This window comes from Neodiprion lecontei, chromosome 2 (genome assembly GCF_021901455.1).
Source record: "Neodiprion lecontei isolate iyNeoLeco1 chromosome 2, iyNeoLeco1.1, whole genome shotgun sequence".
NCBI lineage: Eukaryota > Metazoa > Arthropoda > Insecta > Hymenoptera > Diprionidae > Neodiprion > Neodiprion lecontei.
In genome coordinates this window covers 8,248,512-8,265,290 of record NC_060261.1, presented here as the reverse complement: position 1 = coordinate 8,265,290, position 16,779 = coordinate 8,248,512, and the positions used below count along the sequence as shown (strand labels likewise).

Sequence of the window (16,779 nt, the reverse complement as noted above, 5' to 3'; positions counted from 1 at the left end):
ACGCATATAAACGCGTGTATAAAATGCGCGGCAGCTAGCGCGTCATGGGTGAAATTTTGGAAAGTAATTTCCAGGTACATAATTCACACTTAGTCAGTTTTCCCCACATTTCAGGATTCAGACCCACTATCTAATCTCTCCCTTATTTGCCGCGCTATCTTTCCAGTACATACAAATCGTCAATCGTAGGTATGTCCGTTTCACGTCAGTAACTTCAGTCTACCGCAGTTGCTCGAGGCGAGAGTTAGAGAGACGCAAACGGGTAAACGGAGAGGTCTTCGATTCGATACCGAGGTAAGTCAACGGTGAAAATTGGCATTCGTATAAGGGCGGTTTGAAAAAAAGAACGGATAAGAATTACAATATGGGGAGGAGGGGGGGAATCACAGCTAATCTCATCGTCTATCTATATCATTATCCTCGTCATTTCTTTCGGCAAAGTTCGGCCGTCTTCGCCGCCGGCAGTGCGCGCCATCTATATACATCATACTCTATGGCGTCCGCGAGGCTCGAAGAGGGGGGGCGAATAGGAATAATGGACTCGCCCAGACGGCTGCCGGCACTCTGGCGGCTCTGCCTGGCACTAGCCTGTCAACGGGCGTCCGTCCGCGGATGAATGTTTTATAAAGAGATTGCGGGGAAGTTTCGGTCGCGGCTGGTCGTATGTAATCGGAACGTAGCAAGCGGCTCGGCGAGATGACCGAGTGACTCGGGCGCGAGTGAGGTGAATTTCGTACAACGAGGGGTGTGAGAGAGGGAGTGCGAGAGATAGAGAGAGAGCGAGAGGGGAAGAGGAAGAGGAAGCTGCGGTTAATCGAACTCGCCGAGAGTTTTCTTCGTGCTTTTCACCCGTCGCATCGCCTGCTGCCGATTTTACGCGACACGCGCACGCAATTCGCAGCGCACAGTACGTAACCTGGAAAAACTCTTATATTGTTCTTAGTTCCGATGAACATGCGGTTGTAAACTGGCACGGCGATGACGCGCCGCGCAACTACGATCACCCGTTATTGTTATACCAAGTTGTTTAAACAGTTTTTTAACGCCTCCGCGTGTCACAGGCTCAGGTGATATTAGCATGGTGTTTATCAATTGTGAAAACCTCATCAACCACCGACTGGATTCGAGGTGACTGATATTTACCCACCCAGGAACGACACAACGCGCCATGAGACGCATCAGCGGTAAGCAAGACTTGATTCTAACTATCGGCTATCACGAGGTACATACACGCATACCTGTATTTTACCTTGAAAAACACTCGGGTCGGAGAGTCGCGGCGATTGTCGTTTATTACATTATCCTGCAAAGTAACAGTAAAGTCCGATTATTGTCGGTGTGTTCTCGTTTCCTTCATCGACTGGACAAAAAGCGACGGTTTGGTAAAACACCGGTACTTATAGAAAACAGGTTCTATTCCATCTGTTTCACTCCCTATTGGTGGAAATTTCATTCGCTCTTTTTTTTTTCCCCACCAAGTGTACCAAAAGAACGTTTTTCAGATGCTTCTTTGTGTTAAACACCAATTTTTTTTTTTCATCTTCTCTCATCGTAGGGTATATCCTCCCTCGAACCTTACGGAATCCTGTCGCGTTTTTCTTCATTCATTCATTCATTCGTTCGTTCGTTCTTCATTTCGTTAAGAATCTTCTTGTCGATTCGAGACTACGGTACGTATACAGTACCTACGTACAAAGGACGACGTGGTATTGCACGTAGAAAAAGTATAAGACTGATAAAAGAGAGGAAAAAAAAAAAAAAACACTGCCGGCCAGCCGTACGTGCGGCAACAACGATGCTCGTGGAGGCGGAAGAAGAAGAAGCCACGCGCGTCGGGTTCAGTCGAGAGTCATAAATTCATTGGACTTTATAACTCGTCGCTGTTAACAAACTGCCGAAGAAAAAGAGACCAAGGGAAAAGGGAAAGGGAAATAAAAAAAAAAACGCGAGTTTTTTCCTTCAAAACATGCGACCTCTGATTATCTCTATCGGTATGCGATACGTGCGTTACACGCGTTAAGTTGTTACGTCTTACAATTTAATTGTTTTCAACGAGTAATACCGAAGTCCGTTCATTTGTAAACAGGATCCATCTGCATTGTTGATTTGATCATGTCGTCTGTAAGAATTCCGGGAAATTCTATTCAATTTCCTTCTACCGAGAAGGCTTATCAGCCCAGAATATGCAGAATGCTACCTTTTTTTCGGCTAACGATGAGCAAAGAATTTTTACCACCGAGATAATCAGCTGCAGGTATATTTTACCCTGTATTGAGAACAGAACTGAATTCCTCGACGTATTGTTTCTGGTATTCAGGTACTAACGCGAGATTGACGTTAGCGTAACTAAACATTGGGGAAAAATCGTTACATTTCGCTATTACAGAATGTTAGGAAATAAATAATTTCCCCAAACATGATGCATCGTTACCGTAGAAAAATTAGTGAAATTTAAAACTCGTAGACAGCATAGCTCTGTACGCTCTTTTATTTGTTGTTTTATAAGTCCAGCAAACTGAGTAGCGCCTTTTCAATTAATCTTCTCAACTTGAACCTATTATCCGTGATTATTCCGCTACCGGAGCCATCGTATATAACGACTGATGGCATCAGTCATCCGTGTATTGTTGTAACGATCAGAGCCGATGAGCATTCAGTGTTCTCCTTTTGAATCCATCTGTTATATACCCAGCGCTTTACTTATCGCAGTACTACAAAAATCTATCAAACATTGGTAGATTTTTCCCCATTATTATTTTCCTGTTCTTCCACTCTTGACCATCGCGACTTCTTCCCCGTCAATGATAACGACGATGATGATGATTATGACGACGACGATGATGATGGGGGTCCTGAATTCTCGGTCAGCTGAGTTTCATTTAAAATAAGTTTAATTGCTACGTTTAACATAAATCAGTGCAGCTGCTCTCCTCCTGCTGCTGCTGCTGGTAACATCGTCGACGAGGACGAGGACGACGAGGGGTCGAGCGGTTTTTAAAATTGCTTTCACGTTTTCTGCCCTGCGCGCGTATTAAAGTGCCCGGGCGCCGCAAGAAACTCGGTAGGAATAAAAATGAACGAGAAGAGGATAGACGGCAAAAAAACACATTTTAAAAAAATAGAAGAAGAAAGATTGTACCTACTTATATCGTATTACCATAATCGTCAATGTGCTTATAATGCTCTGGGTGAAGTTGAGGCGTTTTTAGTTTTTATTTATTCATTAATTTACTTTCTTTTTTTTTTTTTAATTTTGTCCCTGGAATTTCGCGCCGCCCTAAACTTGTATAACTTCGACTTGAAATCCAAAGGAGGGGTCTCCTTCTCGAGGAAACCCTTGAACTAAAGATTACGTTGTAAACAGGATAAGATAATCGGTACGGAAGCGCGACGGGGTGGAAAAAAGACACGGAAGACAAAAAAGGAGGGAAAATAAAAAAAAAAAAATAAAAACGAAGAAAAAAAGGGGAACAAAAGAAAAGAAAGATAATGAAAAGAAGGGAGGTGGAGCAATAGTCATGCGGCACCCTAGCGAAGCCACGGTATTGAGTTTCATATCGTGAAAAGAATAAGAAAAAATATAGCTATAACTAATGTTAGAGCTGCGTAATGCACTGAAACACTGCACAGCTTTACTAACGATCAGAAACAATGCAGCAGCAGAGAGAGAGAGAGAGAGAGCGAGGATGAGGTGCGGGAATCCCTTTCCTCGTCGATCAAAATGCGCACTCAACTTTGCTATGCTGATGTTTACACTATATAACGTTTTTTACACATACATATACGAACGTGTTTCCGTCCGTCAGTCAAACGTGAAACGGTGTTCTCACTGTTTATGCCTGATGCTGATGCCGATGCACGGGTCAAAGTTCTCTATCGTTTATAATCGAAGTCAAGGACAATTCAAGGTGCAAACAACCGGAAAAAAGAGAGCGGCTGAAGACGACGTGTGATCGTCGATCGTGATAAATAAGAGAGTAACTATCCAAAGAGCCTCTTTTTGCATCCCAAAAACGTGTGTAGTTGCCAGTCTGTGAGGGTTTTTTTTTTTTTTTTTTTTTTTGAACAAAATCGTTAATTTGGCAGTATGTAGTAATTTTTACTCCAGTGTTTCTAAATTTATACATGTAATAATAATATAATACATGTTTTGTAGAAATCATGAGTTTTTGGAGTCGCTGATTACGAATATGAAATCTGACGTTGAATATAATTCACCGTATTTAATCAAATTTTAAATATTCGTCCGTAATATTGGATCCGCCGTCTTGAATTTTCAAAATCTGATTTCAGATTCGTAATCAGCGACCCCAAAAACCACAGAACGCGATATCTTGTTATAAAAGTTGACCTAGCACAATAACGTGTGACTCAAAGGGTTAAAATGTAAGCAGGGAATTTCTTATAAATCTTGCGTGTTCTATCGTTGGTTCACCGGATTCATTAGGAAGATGCGTCCGGTTGTGTTCGTTGCTGCAGTTTTTGCCTTCGATGACACCCACGCACGTACAATAATAGTAAATATGACAGACGAGAAATCAGGACCCTGACATGCTTCCTTTTTTTTTTTTTTCTTTACTTCGTCTTCTTCATCTAGCTCGGGTTCTAGTTCTATAGGTTTTGTTGCTGTTTATACACGTAATACGCGTTCCCACATCTACTACAACATGTATTTCATATACGTCTTACTCCTTCGATCACGTGCCTGCATTTTCTGTAACAACACGTTTTTTACGCCGCTTACAACACGAATGTACGTTGTACGGAATGTACGTGTGTTATACATATATCATGTACGTATACATATTATACAGAGTTCACGAGGATAGCAGCCGGTATGTTATAAGCAGTGTGCTATCGAAAATCTCGACGCGTTGCGCGCTCTCTTTCTGCTGAATAAACGTTAGTCGAAACAGAACGGAAGCCCTGTTGCTGCCTCTTTCTTTTATCACATTTTCTTTCTTTATTTCCTTCTTTCCTTATAAGTCAGAGTAGATTTATAACCGCGTGTGCGGATAAAATGAGTGAATAAATAATGGTAGAAATAAGCAAAAATAAAGCGTGTAACGGGAGAGAAACGCGATTAACTTCTGAAAACGGACGACGATAGCAAAAATTTGACATTATTTATCTTCTTCTTTGTGACAATTTTTAAATACCGTTGAGGTATTATTCCGTTTTCCGATCATTAGAATACTCAGTCATGTTCTCTAAATTCTGGATAAATCGTACAAGTATTAAAGAAAAACATGAGAAACATTACTTCATAAATTTCTGTACAATTAATAGTGGACAATGAATTTTTTACATACATACACACAAATTTTTTTAGCTTTTTAAACAACTTCCATCTATTTACAAACATACAGAAGAAGAAGAAGAAGATAAAAATGAATGTTAATAAATAAAAGACGTGTTTTTCTGCATCAATACAATAATTTGTCGTGAACGTTGTTTACTACGATAAAAAATAAATGTACAATTTAAAAAAAAAATAAATAAATAAATAAATAATAATGCCACGAGCGAAGCGGGCACTTTAATTTTTTATTTCCTACGTTTTTTCGGTCTTCGTTATTTACTGCAGCTTGTATGTATGCACATGTACAATTGGTACGGTGCAGGCTGTGCTTTCGGTTATTGTTTACACGCGAGAATACGTCGCCCCTGAACGAAATGAACGAAACGAAACGAAACGACAATATGGTAACGCATTGCTGGACCGGCACGCACGCTTGGTATCTCGGATTGCTCTCTCTCTCTCTCTCTCTCTTTTTCTCTTTTTCTTTCTCTCTCTTTCTTTCCCCTTTTCGCTGCTCTTTCTCAGTCGCTCTCTCTCTCTCTCTCTCTTATGCATATACAAGAGCAGCAGCCGGCATCCAGCATCCGAAATACGTCGGCGACAAAAAATGACGCGCCGGAGTTCGTTCTTTCTTTTTCTCCTTATCTTTCTCTTTCTCTTCCGTTTCCTAGCCTCGCAGTAAGTTTGTGTGTCTCTTCTTCCTTCCCCGATTTATTTTTGTTACTCTCCGCATCTCCGTAACCCAATTTCTAGGCATCCTGTAGGCGGCGGCTACTCTTCATTCATTAACTATAACCAGTCTCTCTTTCTCTATCTCGTTCTCCTCTCTTCTCCTCTCTACGAGACACTGCATGGATGCAGATACAGCTGCGGATTGAGCAACGAGAACAGATTGTGCATTATTTACGATTTGTGCCGTTAACAAACGCACGCCATGTTTTATACGCATAGTTATCGTGAATTAGTTACAAATGAAGTTAGAGACTTCGTGAAACTTGAATCTGTGATTCGTTCCGGTTATTCATGCCTTACGTTCGGCAATCGTTTATTTGGGGCGGGGTTGAAATACCGAAATCGCATAGTTCCGAAAGCGTCAAATTCAGAATTTCTCGACGACGAAACTTATTCTATCGAATTTTTATCTTTCGGAACCCTGCTCAATCGCAATTTGCCGTCGGCTTTACGAGCAGTCGAAATTTGCACGTTTCTCCAAAGTTTGATTTTCTTTACTTCAAGTTTCGCCACCAAACAACTCGGTATTATTAGACGCTTTCCGAACTTCGATGCCGCCTAATCGTCTATTATTCGTTACTTAATTTTTTTTTTATTCAAATTTCAGCCCGTCCACCAATTCTCTCACAATCTATATAAATTATCCTACCGTCGCGTACTCGTTATTCATGCACGCACGCATCCGTAATCTTTCGAGTAAATTTCTTTCTCACCGTTACACGTACGGTTTGTAAAGGAAAAGAAATGTAGTTGAAACGGTCTAATTTTACGAAATTGATACGCGGGGAAATTATTGTAACACGTAACGCGATATTGCAGTGAATTGCAGGTGTAGGTAATATCTACCTGACCCTATTCGAATACTTATAAGGCATTACTTGTTTCAACGAAGCTTGTTGAATTATATATATATAAGAAATTCATTGAGTTTCCGGAAGTGTCGCCTGCTCGCCTCCCTGTTTGCTTGCTTGTTTGCCGTTGCCGCACGCGGTATAAACGTCCTCCTCCTCCTCCTCCTCCACCTCCTCGTCGTCGTCGTCGTTTCATGAATAAGTGAAAAGCCGGCGGTGTATAAGGTGAAGAACGAAAGAGGGGTGCTGTTGAACTTTATTGCGGGGAGGCGCAAAGACTGGGACGGAGGTGTTTTCCTCCTCTCCTCATCTACTCGCTGTGCAGAGTTCCTTGTCTGTTGTATCACGTAGTTCAAGTAATTCGCCAATCTCTTTTGCTTTCCGGCACCTGTAGATCATATCGCCGGCCTTTACACCTCTATCGTTGCATTTTAATCTTACTCCTCGCACCCAACGGACCAAAGTTTTATTTTGTTTCTTTCTCTCGACAAATTTGGCCGGATCTTTTATATATTATACGTTATACTTGTACGACTATTAATAATAACGAAGGAATTGTTTTTGCCTACGTGTCCGATTTGCAATAGGCTAATATTAGATAGGATAATTTGGTATTATTATATCTTTGTCAACCTGTTGCAAGGCGTTTTTTCAATTGGCCAATTCCTCTCGGCTATGCTTGTAGGTATATTATATTGTCACGTCATCGTATGTTTTATTATTCTATTTTGTTCATCACGCGGTTTAAATACGGATGATTACCCCTCGTTCGTCGTGTCTTCTCCGTAATGTCGTACGGTAATCTTATAACGAAGATGAATCTGTTGAATTGTTTTTACATGTAACGAGACGGGGTTGAAGTTGCGAAATTGACAAGTTTCGAAAGCGCCTAATTCGGAATTATTTGGTGGCAAAATTTCAAGTAAATATCACGCAAAGCTCAATATTCCGAAAAATAAAAATACACTCACACAACGTAGTTTACTCAACAAGTGGGTGTGAAAACATCAGATAAACCGAAAATTGGAATTACCGGAATTCCGATCGTAGAAATATTAAATATCCAAAACATAGAAGGATCAAAGTGGTGAAATTTCACCAAGCCAGAAATTCATGGAACTGAAAATCTTCGATCGTTGGGAATTCCGGTACGTAGGATTTTTAAATTTTCTCATCTTCGCACATTCGGCATTTTGTCCTTTCGGAACTTTGAGCATCGGGTTTCGGGCAATTCGAAACTTTGATATTACGGCAAAGTTTGATATCTTTACTTTTAAGTCTCAAATTAATTTGTATGAGTATGAAAATATATTCACGTTGTGCGTATAGTAATATGGATATTATATGGTGAATTCTGAGATAATTGGCATCCTTCATGCTTCGTCGGCAATCCGTATCCACCCTCTAATTCCCCCTCTCTCTTCTCAACGTAATGGCCGCGAGGGTGTCGCCGTTTTGCCACGTACGAAATGAGGGGGAGAGACTTAACAGTCGGTCTTGAGGTTTTTTTTTTTTTTTTTTTTTTTTAATTTTAAAAATTTTTTTTCCCTGCTCCTTCTCTCACGTTTCTTCCTTTTTCTTTCGTCGTCGCGTTTAGTTGTTTTAGTTTTTGTACGTTTTTTTTTCCCCGTTCTTTTTCCGTTTCGTCACCTTTAACCAATTTTTATTTTTCATCAACGTCGTTTGTTTTGTCGCTGATCACGTATAATACACGCGCATAAGTTTATAACTTGCATCACGCGTGCAGATATAGGCGTACGTGTGAAATCTACAATTTTTACATATACCTGTCTGTATTACAATTACTTAATTATTGCTCAACTAATAAACACTGATTGCTCATCGTTATTTCGATCGGCCGATAATGATATGTGAAATGCGTATACATATTTTACACCGCAAACTCCATTGATTTGATATACGTGAGATTTATCTAGAGACAAATCAGTGGAATAGTCAGTAAAGAATTATTGTATCGTGGTTTTTTTTTTATATTATTTTTAATTTTGAAGTTGAAAATTTTTTTTTCTCTAAAATCTATTTAGTATTTCATGAAAATAACGATGTCCTCCTTTTTCGGTGCACTTTGGAGTTTCGATTTTTCCATTTTGTTATATTATATTATAAATGTATATATATATATATTTATATAATTACGCGTCCCAACTGCGTAGTAGAAATATGTAGAGGATTGCATATATATCTGTAATAATATCGACCTGGTAAAATTTATATATATACATAGATGTATACATATATGCAATGTTGAAAGTAACATTTAACGGTATTATTTGTTTGTTTATTTTGTATAACAAGTGCAGGTTAAATATTACAGGTGTTTGAAATAAATTTTGTCAACTCTAACGAGGCAATTATTTGAAATATCATTTTCTGCCATACGGATATCGAAGAAATTCTTTTTTCATCATACCAAAAGAATGCGCTGTCTGTTTAATATTACATCGAATGATTCGCTAGAGCTTTCTCGTTCGAATTTTTATGTATTTAAAAAAAAATATATATATATATGTATATATACATATGTATGTATGCATGTATGTATGTATATATGCTTAATAATGGTAGGGCACTTCGTTACACAAATCTCAAGGAATGTATTATACAAATATGCAGTGTAGTCTTAGGTACACACGAGAAAATGAGAATGAAAGGCTAAAAGCTCTTACTGGCGGCAGGTTATACCTGCGATCGCATATCCATCCATCCACGGAGCGTCCAAATATTCGTTTCGTATTGAGTCGGCGTCTCAGATTTTCCGATATTTATATGCGGAATTGCTTACGTTCAAATCTTGTGAGAGATTGGATTTTTCAAGTTTACGTCGGAAGTGTCTGTTAGAAGTGTGGTCAAAGATTCGCGAAGACTTTGTAGTTCAAACAGTTGCGAAAATATTGAATTTTATCTTTACCGGGGAAAATTCGAACACCCAAATGACGAGATCAATCCTAAATCTAATATACATATAATAGTGTAACAAAGATGCAGCAGCTTTTTGCGACAACGCCTGGACAGAGTTTATTCTCCGGATATGATAGAATTTGAAATTTTGTGTTCGCCATATCGGATCCGCCGTATTGAATTTTTTAAATCCGATTCTAGATTCGTAATCAGCGACCACGTGTAGAGGGGTAACTTTTTCGGAAATGAATTATTCCCGTCAATTTTGACGATTATTTTCAATCAATTTATTTCTAACAATAACAATTTACATTATATCGCAATAATTACTCTCGAGTATTGAAAATTTATCAGTTCACTGGTCAGAAATAGCAGAAAACTGCAAAGAAATATGTTACAAAAAAATTGATGTAAAATGGGTGGTAAGGATACTTAGCATTATAATTTAAAAGGATAAAGGTACAGGCAGCGAAGAAGAGCGAAGCGGTGCATCGGAGAATGCACCCTAGGACTCTAATGCAGCGGAAGAAGTGAGATGATAGAGAGAGAGAGAGAGAGAGAAAATAACCGAGACGGACAGGACAGAGACTGCAACGCTCTCTCTTTTCTTCTTCTTTTTTTTCGTTTCTCTTCTTCTCTTCTCGTCTCTTCTCTTCTCTTCTTTTCTTTTTTTCCAACTTTTTTCCACTTCTCGCTGGCATGCACGGGTGACGGTTGAGAGGGTCACCTGCCTGCAGTAGCCTTCAGCCTTGAGATCTCTTATGAATCCTGAAAACCAAACGAAACCTTGACAAGGAGACGATGATGCGAGGTTGTGGCGATCAAGCCGAGCCCAGGTAGCTTACTGCAGGTAGATGCTCGTTCATCCCAATCCCGTCCAGGGGTTGTAAATAACGCATCACTTTTTTTCAACGAATTAGCCGTTATTTCTCAATATTTAACGTAAAGTATTGTACACACATTAGCCGTTGAATTTTTATTTAAAATTATATAATAATTCCCATTTAACATTGAATTTTAATTTTTCAATGGAATTTAATTCCATTTCAGAATGATATGTCGATATTTAACGCATTACATTTTTCATTACAAATTTTACAAGCCGCCTTTCGCTGCAGTGAGTTACAGGTTTTTGATTATCTTTAAGCGATACGAAACAACGCTTCGACGTTCATCAGTTAACTTTTCTTCGCAATTTCAGTATCTTCTTCTTTTTTTTTCCATTATCTTTACACGCGAATATGGTAACTGTGAATACTCAACGTTCGATTATCTCGTAATATGAAATTGGTAAAAAGTATCGTTTCTTGGCCAACCAATCGACCTCCTTGAAACTCGATCTACTGTGCTAGAAACAACCAAAGTGGAGCGATCTGTACGAACTTTATTGACTGAAACTCGACGGTGAAAATTACTGTGCGCAGTGACTTACTTGCCTTACTTTCTGTAAAAAGTACGTGAATTTCCTTCTTCACCTCCTCCTCCTTCTTATGACTCGCGTGTCACGATCCAGTTTCAAGTTTACTTTTAATGTCTACAAGGTTTGATCGCCGGATTCTCTTATACTTGTGTATCGGGTTTTTAGCACCTTGTGAACACGTACGTACCTAAATTATTTTTTGTAATTGTCCCAACTCCGTAACAGTACCCTGAATCTTTGGCAATTTTTTTTTATCGAACTGCTCAACTATTTATAAATATTTGAAGTGATTTTGTAAAGCACCCTTTTTTAGATTCTCAAAAACTGTATTTTCGAATCCAAACGTTTCAGGACCCGGCCGATTTCTTTATGATTTTTTTTTTTTCGACACCTTCAATTTTTCTGGTCATCTAAAACATTGCTCGAAAGGACTAAAAATTGCCGACAAATGGTGAAAACGTATATTTTTTGTTCCTAGAACATTTCGAAACCGGTTTCATTGTGGTGCGATTTTTGTCTATTTTATCGGCACGACAAAAATTTTTTTTATCAACTTCGTAATAAAACCGGTATAGATAAATTCCAAGTGAGAAACAAAAGATTTGTTTTGCGAATTTTTTGATAGTTTAAACAATGTTTGAGTTGGTCAAAAAAAAATCGGTCCCTCACGGGCCGAGTCTTGAAATGTTTGAAATGGAAAATACAGTTGTTGAAAATTTTTCGAGCACTTTGAATATTTACGAACAACCGAGCCGTCGAATTAAAGATTTGAAAAAATTCACGGTATCGTTTCAGAGTTGGGAGAATTGCAGAAAATTTTTTTAAACAAAATCAAAAACCGCGAAAGCCAGACGTTGGTCACATCCGTTACACGTTCAAGGTGGTTGATATCTCTACACGTATGTAATCAGGCGTGTGCTTCAGTTTTGCGCCTTTGCGTCGTCGTCGTTCTCGTTCTCGTTCTCGTTTCCTCTCCTATAATTCGTTCACCTAGATGACGTGGGTCTGCTGCAGGTTGTGCAATTTCGAATACACGCATGCACCTACACATTGTATCGTGGCAAACGTTGATACACTCCGTGAAGGTAGCTTACACAACTATTATTATACTGTACTACAGCACATGTTCGTACACGTACGGACGTGTACGAACGCAATGATAGTCGTGTTGTAGGCCAAGACGCAAACGGCGATACCATACCTTATATGCCTCGTCCTGTTACTGCTGATCGTGATGCTGATGTTGTTGCTACTGCTCACTTCCACGGTCCACCTCTTGTTCTTTATATAGGTGTAATAACTATCCACCTATGGGGCATTCCACGTCGATTCGACCAGGGTCCGATTTCACACCCTCTTGGATTTGGTTCGCGGTTTATTATTATTATTGTTGTTGTTGTTGTTGTTGTTGTTATTATTATTTTGTTCCAATTTCCAATAATCATTCCGATTTTGTTTCTCTCAGACCTTTAGTCCCCTCGCCGGCGCCCCCGTAGCTCTTTGAACAATGATATTTTGACAACGATTGCGACATTTTTGATAATTATTGAAAGATATTATACGAATTGTGTGGCCCAAAACCGAAAGTATTTCAACCGTATTTGAAGTTGGCATGCGAAACGGGAATTTTTTTTATTCATTTTTTAACTAATTCGATGACTAGTTTGATGTATCGTACCCCTGATACAATCACAGTCTGCAAATTTTAATCGAAATTCATAATTCCAAAGTTAAAATGACTAAAAAAAAATTATCTCGAATTTTGAATTTTGTTTGGAATTTTAATTAATATCTGTAAGCTTGTTGTCGTTGTATTAGGAAAGGCGAATCGAACCCTTTGCCTTTAAAAAAAAAAAAAAAAATAAAAACATAACGACTCAAAACAATGTATCAATTAGTCAAAAGAGTATTGAAAAATTGCCGTTTTGCCTACCCGCATCAATTTTGTATCGTATACTTTTGGTTTTGGTCACAGAATTTACGCAAGTTTTTTCATAATTTTCAAAGTTTCAACAATCATTGTCAAAATATAATCATTCAAGGAGTTCTGGGGGCGCCGGGGAGGGTTGGAAAAATTTGAAAAAAAAAAATTGAAATACTATTTAGAGTTGGAACAACAATGTAAAAAATCGTGGATCAAATCTAAGAGGGTGAGGGTCAGACCCTGGTCAAATTGACGTGGAATGTCCTCTTCTGTATACTATCTCCCTGAGTGGTTACTGTAGTAAAACTCTCGTCGCGTAACTGCAACCCAGAAATTCTTTTCGAAAGTCAGAACGATCGTATAATATCGGACAAGACGATGAGGTGTGCTGGATAGTAACTGTAACCTACTACACACTCACCGTGCATTACACACTTCTCTGCTTCTTCTCGATTTTGGCCTAAAACGCGCTTCTCTTCATCCACGAAACTTCATGAAGCAACATTCAACCCTTTTTCAACCTATTTTTTTCTTCATTGAGGATTATTCAAAAGGTATGAGACTTGCTTGGTTCATTCCAATTTAGGTCTGCACTGTTCTTCGCTCAAAATTATCTTATATATATAATCTAAATACGCGCGAGGTTGGAATTGGTTACTTATCGTTAACGTAACGTTGATAAAACGATTAGGCTCAAGCTAGTCACGTATAAGTATCGGAAATACCGAAACGTCGTTGATTCGAATGGTTGTTCCGTGAAAATCATCTAATTCAGGATCGTGATGACACGTATCAACAGTTTTGTGACACTTTAAAACGATTCTGAAGGAATTGAGTGTGCGCGAATACGAGCATGCTTCGCTTTTTATCTGTTTTCCGTTTACTGCATTTTTTAAAATCCCCAGGGTAGGAAATTAAACAAATTTTAAGTTGTATGAAAGTCAAGTCGTCTCTTCCGTAATTGAAAGAAACAAAATTCTTTTTAATATAATCCCGAACGAATAATGTCTGTCTCAGCAAATTTCTATTATCTCTCTTTCTCTCTTCATATTTTAGTCACTTGTTGTAACTGCGATTCTCATATGGAAAGTCGTTGTACATAACAACATTCCAACCGGTATACCTATGTAGAGTTTTAAAAAAGAACTGCGGAAATATCAGATATGGACACTATTTTTCTATTCGATTATCATTTCGCTCGTTACACATACAATATAATCTCAAACGTATTATCACTCTATTTATTAATTTTTTTCCAAACAGTCCACCTGCACAGGCATAGACTACAAGTATCTGTGCTTTTAGAGATAGATTTACAGGTAATAAATGATAATGAAATCGATAAACAATAAACAGAACGACGTATCTTCATTTAAAACGTATAAAAAAAAAAAAATAAAACTATGATTGACCCGATAGATTGTATGGTTGTTGTTAAAAACTGTTATTGTAGAAATCTTGGACATTTTGATACGTGCTAATGCATTTAGAATTTTGTTAAATTTGTTTTTAATCGTCGTCGAGATTTTGGTAGAAGGAAGAGTGACGGCGGCAAATTGTTTTTAGCTCGTTAGTTCGCGGGATTTCGAAATTCAATTGAAATCGTTATTGACGGGGGGTCTCATAACCATATATCCGTATTGTGTGCTCACAGTGTTATATAATTATTGATTCGGAATCTCCTGCCAACAACGGCAGGAGAGAATTCACGCTGCGTGCAGCTGTTACTTGCACTCTTTGCACCGTTTCGATTAAAAAAAAAAATTATTTTTTTCTTGTTTCTTTTTTTCTCTCTTCTTCTCAGCGCAATTTGGTAGGGGTAAAAAACTAGGATTTTCGATCGACAGACGGACAAGAATATCGAATTTTCATTAGACGCGAAAAACTTTTTAGTAAAATTTAAAAAAATATTCTATCAAGTCCAAGTGTAGAATATTGTGAATATAGATTATAGGTAGTCGAAATACAGAATGACGAAATATATAGAAAGGTCGAAACGTAGAACGACGTAAACATTTTTAAATTTTATAAATCAAGTTTTCGCTTCCTTTAAATATGCGATATTGTTTCTCCTCGATTATTTTAATCTTTTTATAATTTTACCTCCATCCGTGCAAATCACACATCCTGTACCGTATAACAACAAGAATAATAATAATTAAATGTACAAATCACGCAACCATGCGTTCGAAATTGAAAAATTTCTTTCGTTCCATCCACAGCCGCGTTTTTTCTCTCTCTCTCTCTCTCTCTTTCTCTTTACACGTTACTTTGCACACACACCGCACGAGTTCTCTGTTCTACATCACGAAGCGACACAAAGTATGCGAGACACGCTCCTGTTATGTTTGGATAACGTCATTATCTCCCCCAATGCCGGTCGGTCAGCATCGCCAGATGTACCTAATAAAAATTAAACTATCAGAGAGTAGATTTAGGGTCAGCTTTAGTTGTGCCCGAGCTTCTAATGTAAGTACGGCAAGCTTTCATCATCGTCTATAACGCATGTTTCGTGCCTCGAACGCCGGTTACAAAGAACGCTGCAACTTTCGCCGTTTATTTTCATATTTTATTATCACACTAGTTTGCGTTTGTTTTTTTTTTTTGTTTGTTCCCTTTTCTTAATCTATCTCGTTATTATCATTTACTTTTTTTTTCCTTTCTAATTTGATACAACTTCAAACCGTCATCTATACACGAAAAATTGTCGCATTTCTTTTCTGTGTAGATCACTTTGTGTTCGCTCTGCGATTTTATTGCATAAAATGTGGACAATAGAATATGTATACATTTATTTGTTCATTCGTAGAATAAATTTTCTCACGTAAATTATAAACATCGATTAATTCTTATACGCCATGACTTTACACGAGCATTAAATGTTTCACGCTTGTATTAAACTTCGTTCAAATATTACAAAATGATTTTATTCAAGAATATTTCAGCGTTCTCGTTTGCTCATCGCGTTCTCCTTTTAGGGAGTATTAACTTGAATATTCGTACTTACGTAAATATATTATTATATACGTATACATATAATATTCATTATTCTTGTTACATAAATCGTCCGTCTCCTTTGACTATATTTATTAACTACGCTCTATGTAATATGTATAAGGTGTACATAAATGAACATGTATGTGATGTGGAGAGGATGCGTTGTAACTGCCTATGTTATGATATGCAAGCGTGACATTTAAAATTCGACGACTCTTATGTGCGTATATATATTTGTATATAATTACATATTTATGTGTGTACGTACATATTACATACCTGCAATGTAAAGTGGACCACTGACAGATAATACACGCGTACGAATATGGTGGCATTGGCTTCGGCTCCTGACATACCTATCGTATACAACATACTTTATTATACCTATTACGGATATGTATGTAAATACATACTTACCAACTGACAAATGGCAAAAAACATTGAAATGGAACGTGTCGCAACAAAGGCATTCATATTTTTCAACGCCTCGCGGTGCATTGTTGTACAATTTAAGAATTATACTTGCCCCTTTTCTTCTTCGTTTCATCTTTGTGATTCGGGATACTCGACGTACTTTACTTATTGCGATAATAATTTACTTCGGTACTTATGATGATGATGATGATGATGACGA

General features: G+C 38.0%; 1 protein-coding gene across 5 annotated transcripts in view; it reads left to right on the top strand.

Moving 5' to 3' along the window:
- The window catches only part of LOC107218138 (caskin-1), a 53,560-nt gene that overhangs the window by 2,875 nt on the left and 33,906 nt on the right, over positions 1-16,779 (top strand). Inside the window, exons 1-2 of one of the 5 annotated variants that reach the window (XM_015655908.2) lie at positions 213-294; positions 1,062-1,184. The exons of 1 other annotated variant lie outside the window; for it this stretch is intronic. In XM_015655908.2, the coding sequence (XP_015511394.1) occupies positions 1,169-1,184 (16 nt within the window). In that variant the 5' untranslated portion in view covers positions 213-294; positions 1,062-1,168. Of the gene's footprint in view, positions 1-184; positions 295-558; positions 1,185-16,779 lie in introns of those variants that run through there. 3 more of the 5 variants (XM_046730940.1, XM_046730941.1, XM_015655907.2) reach the window with 3 other exon arrangements.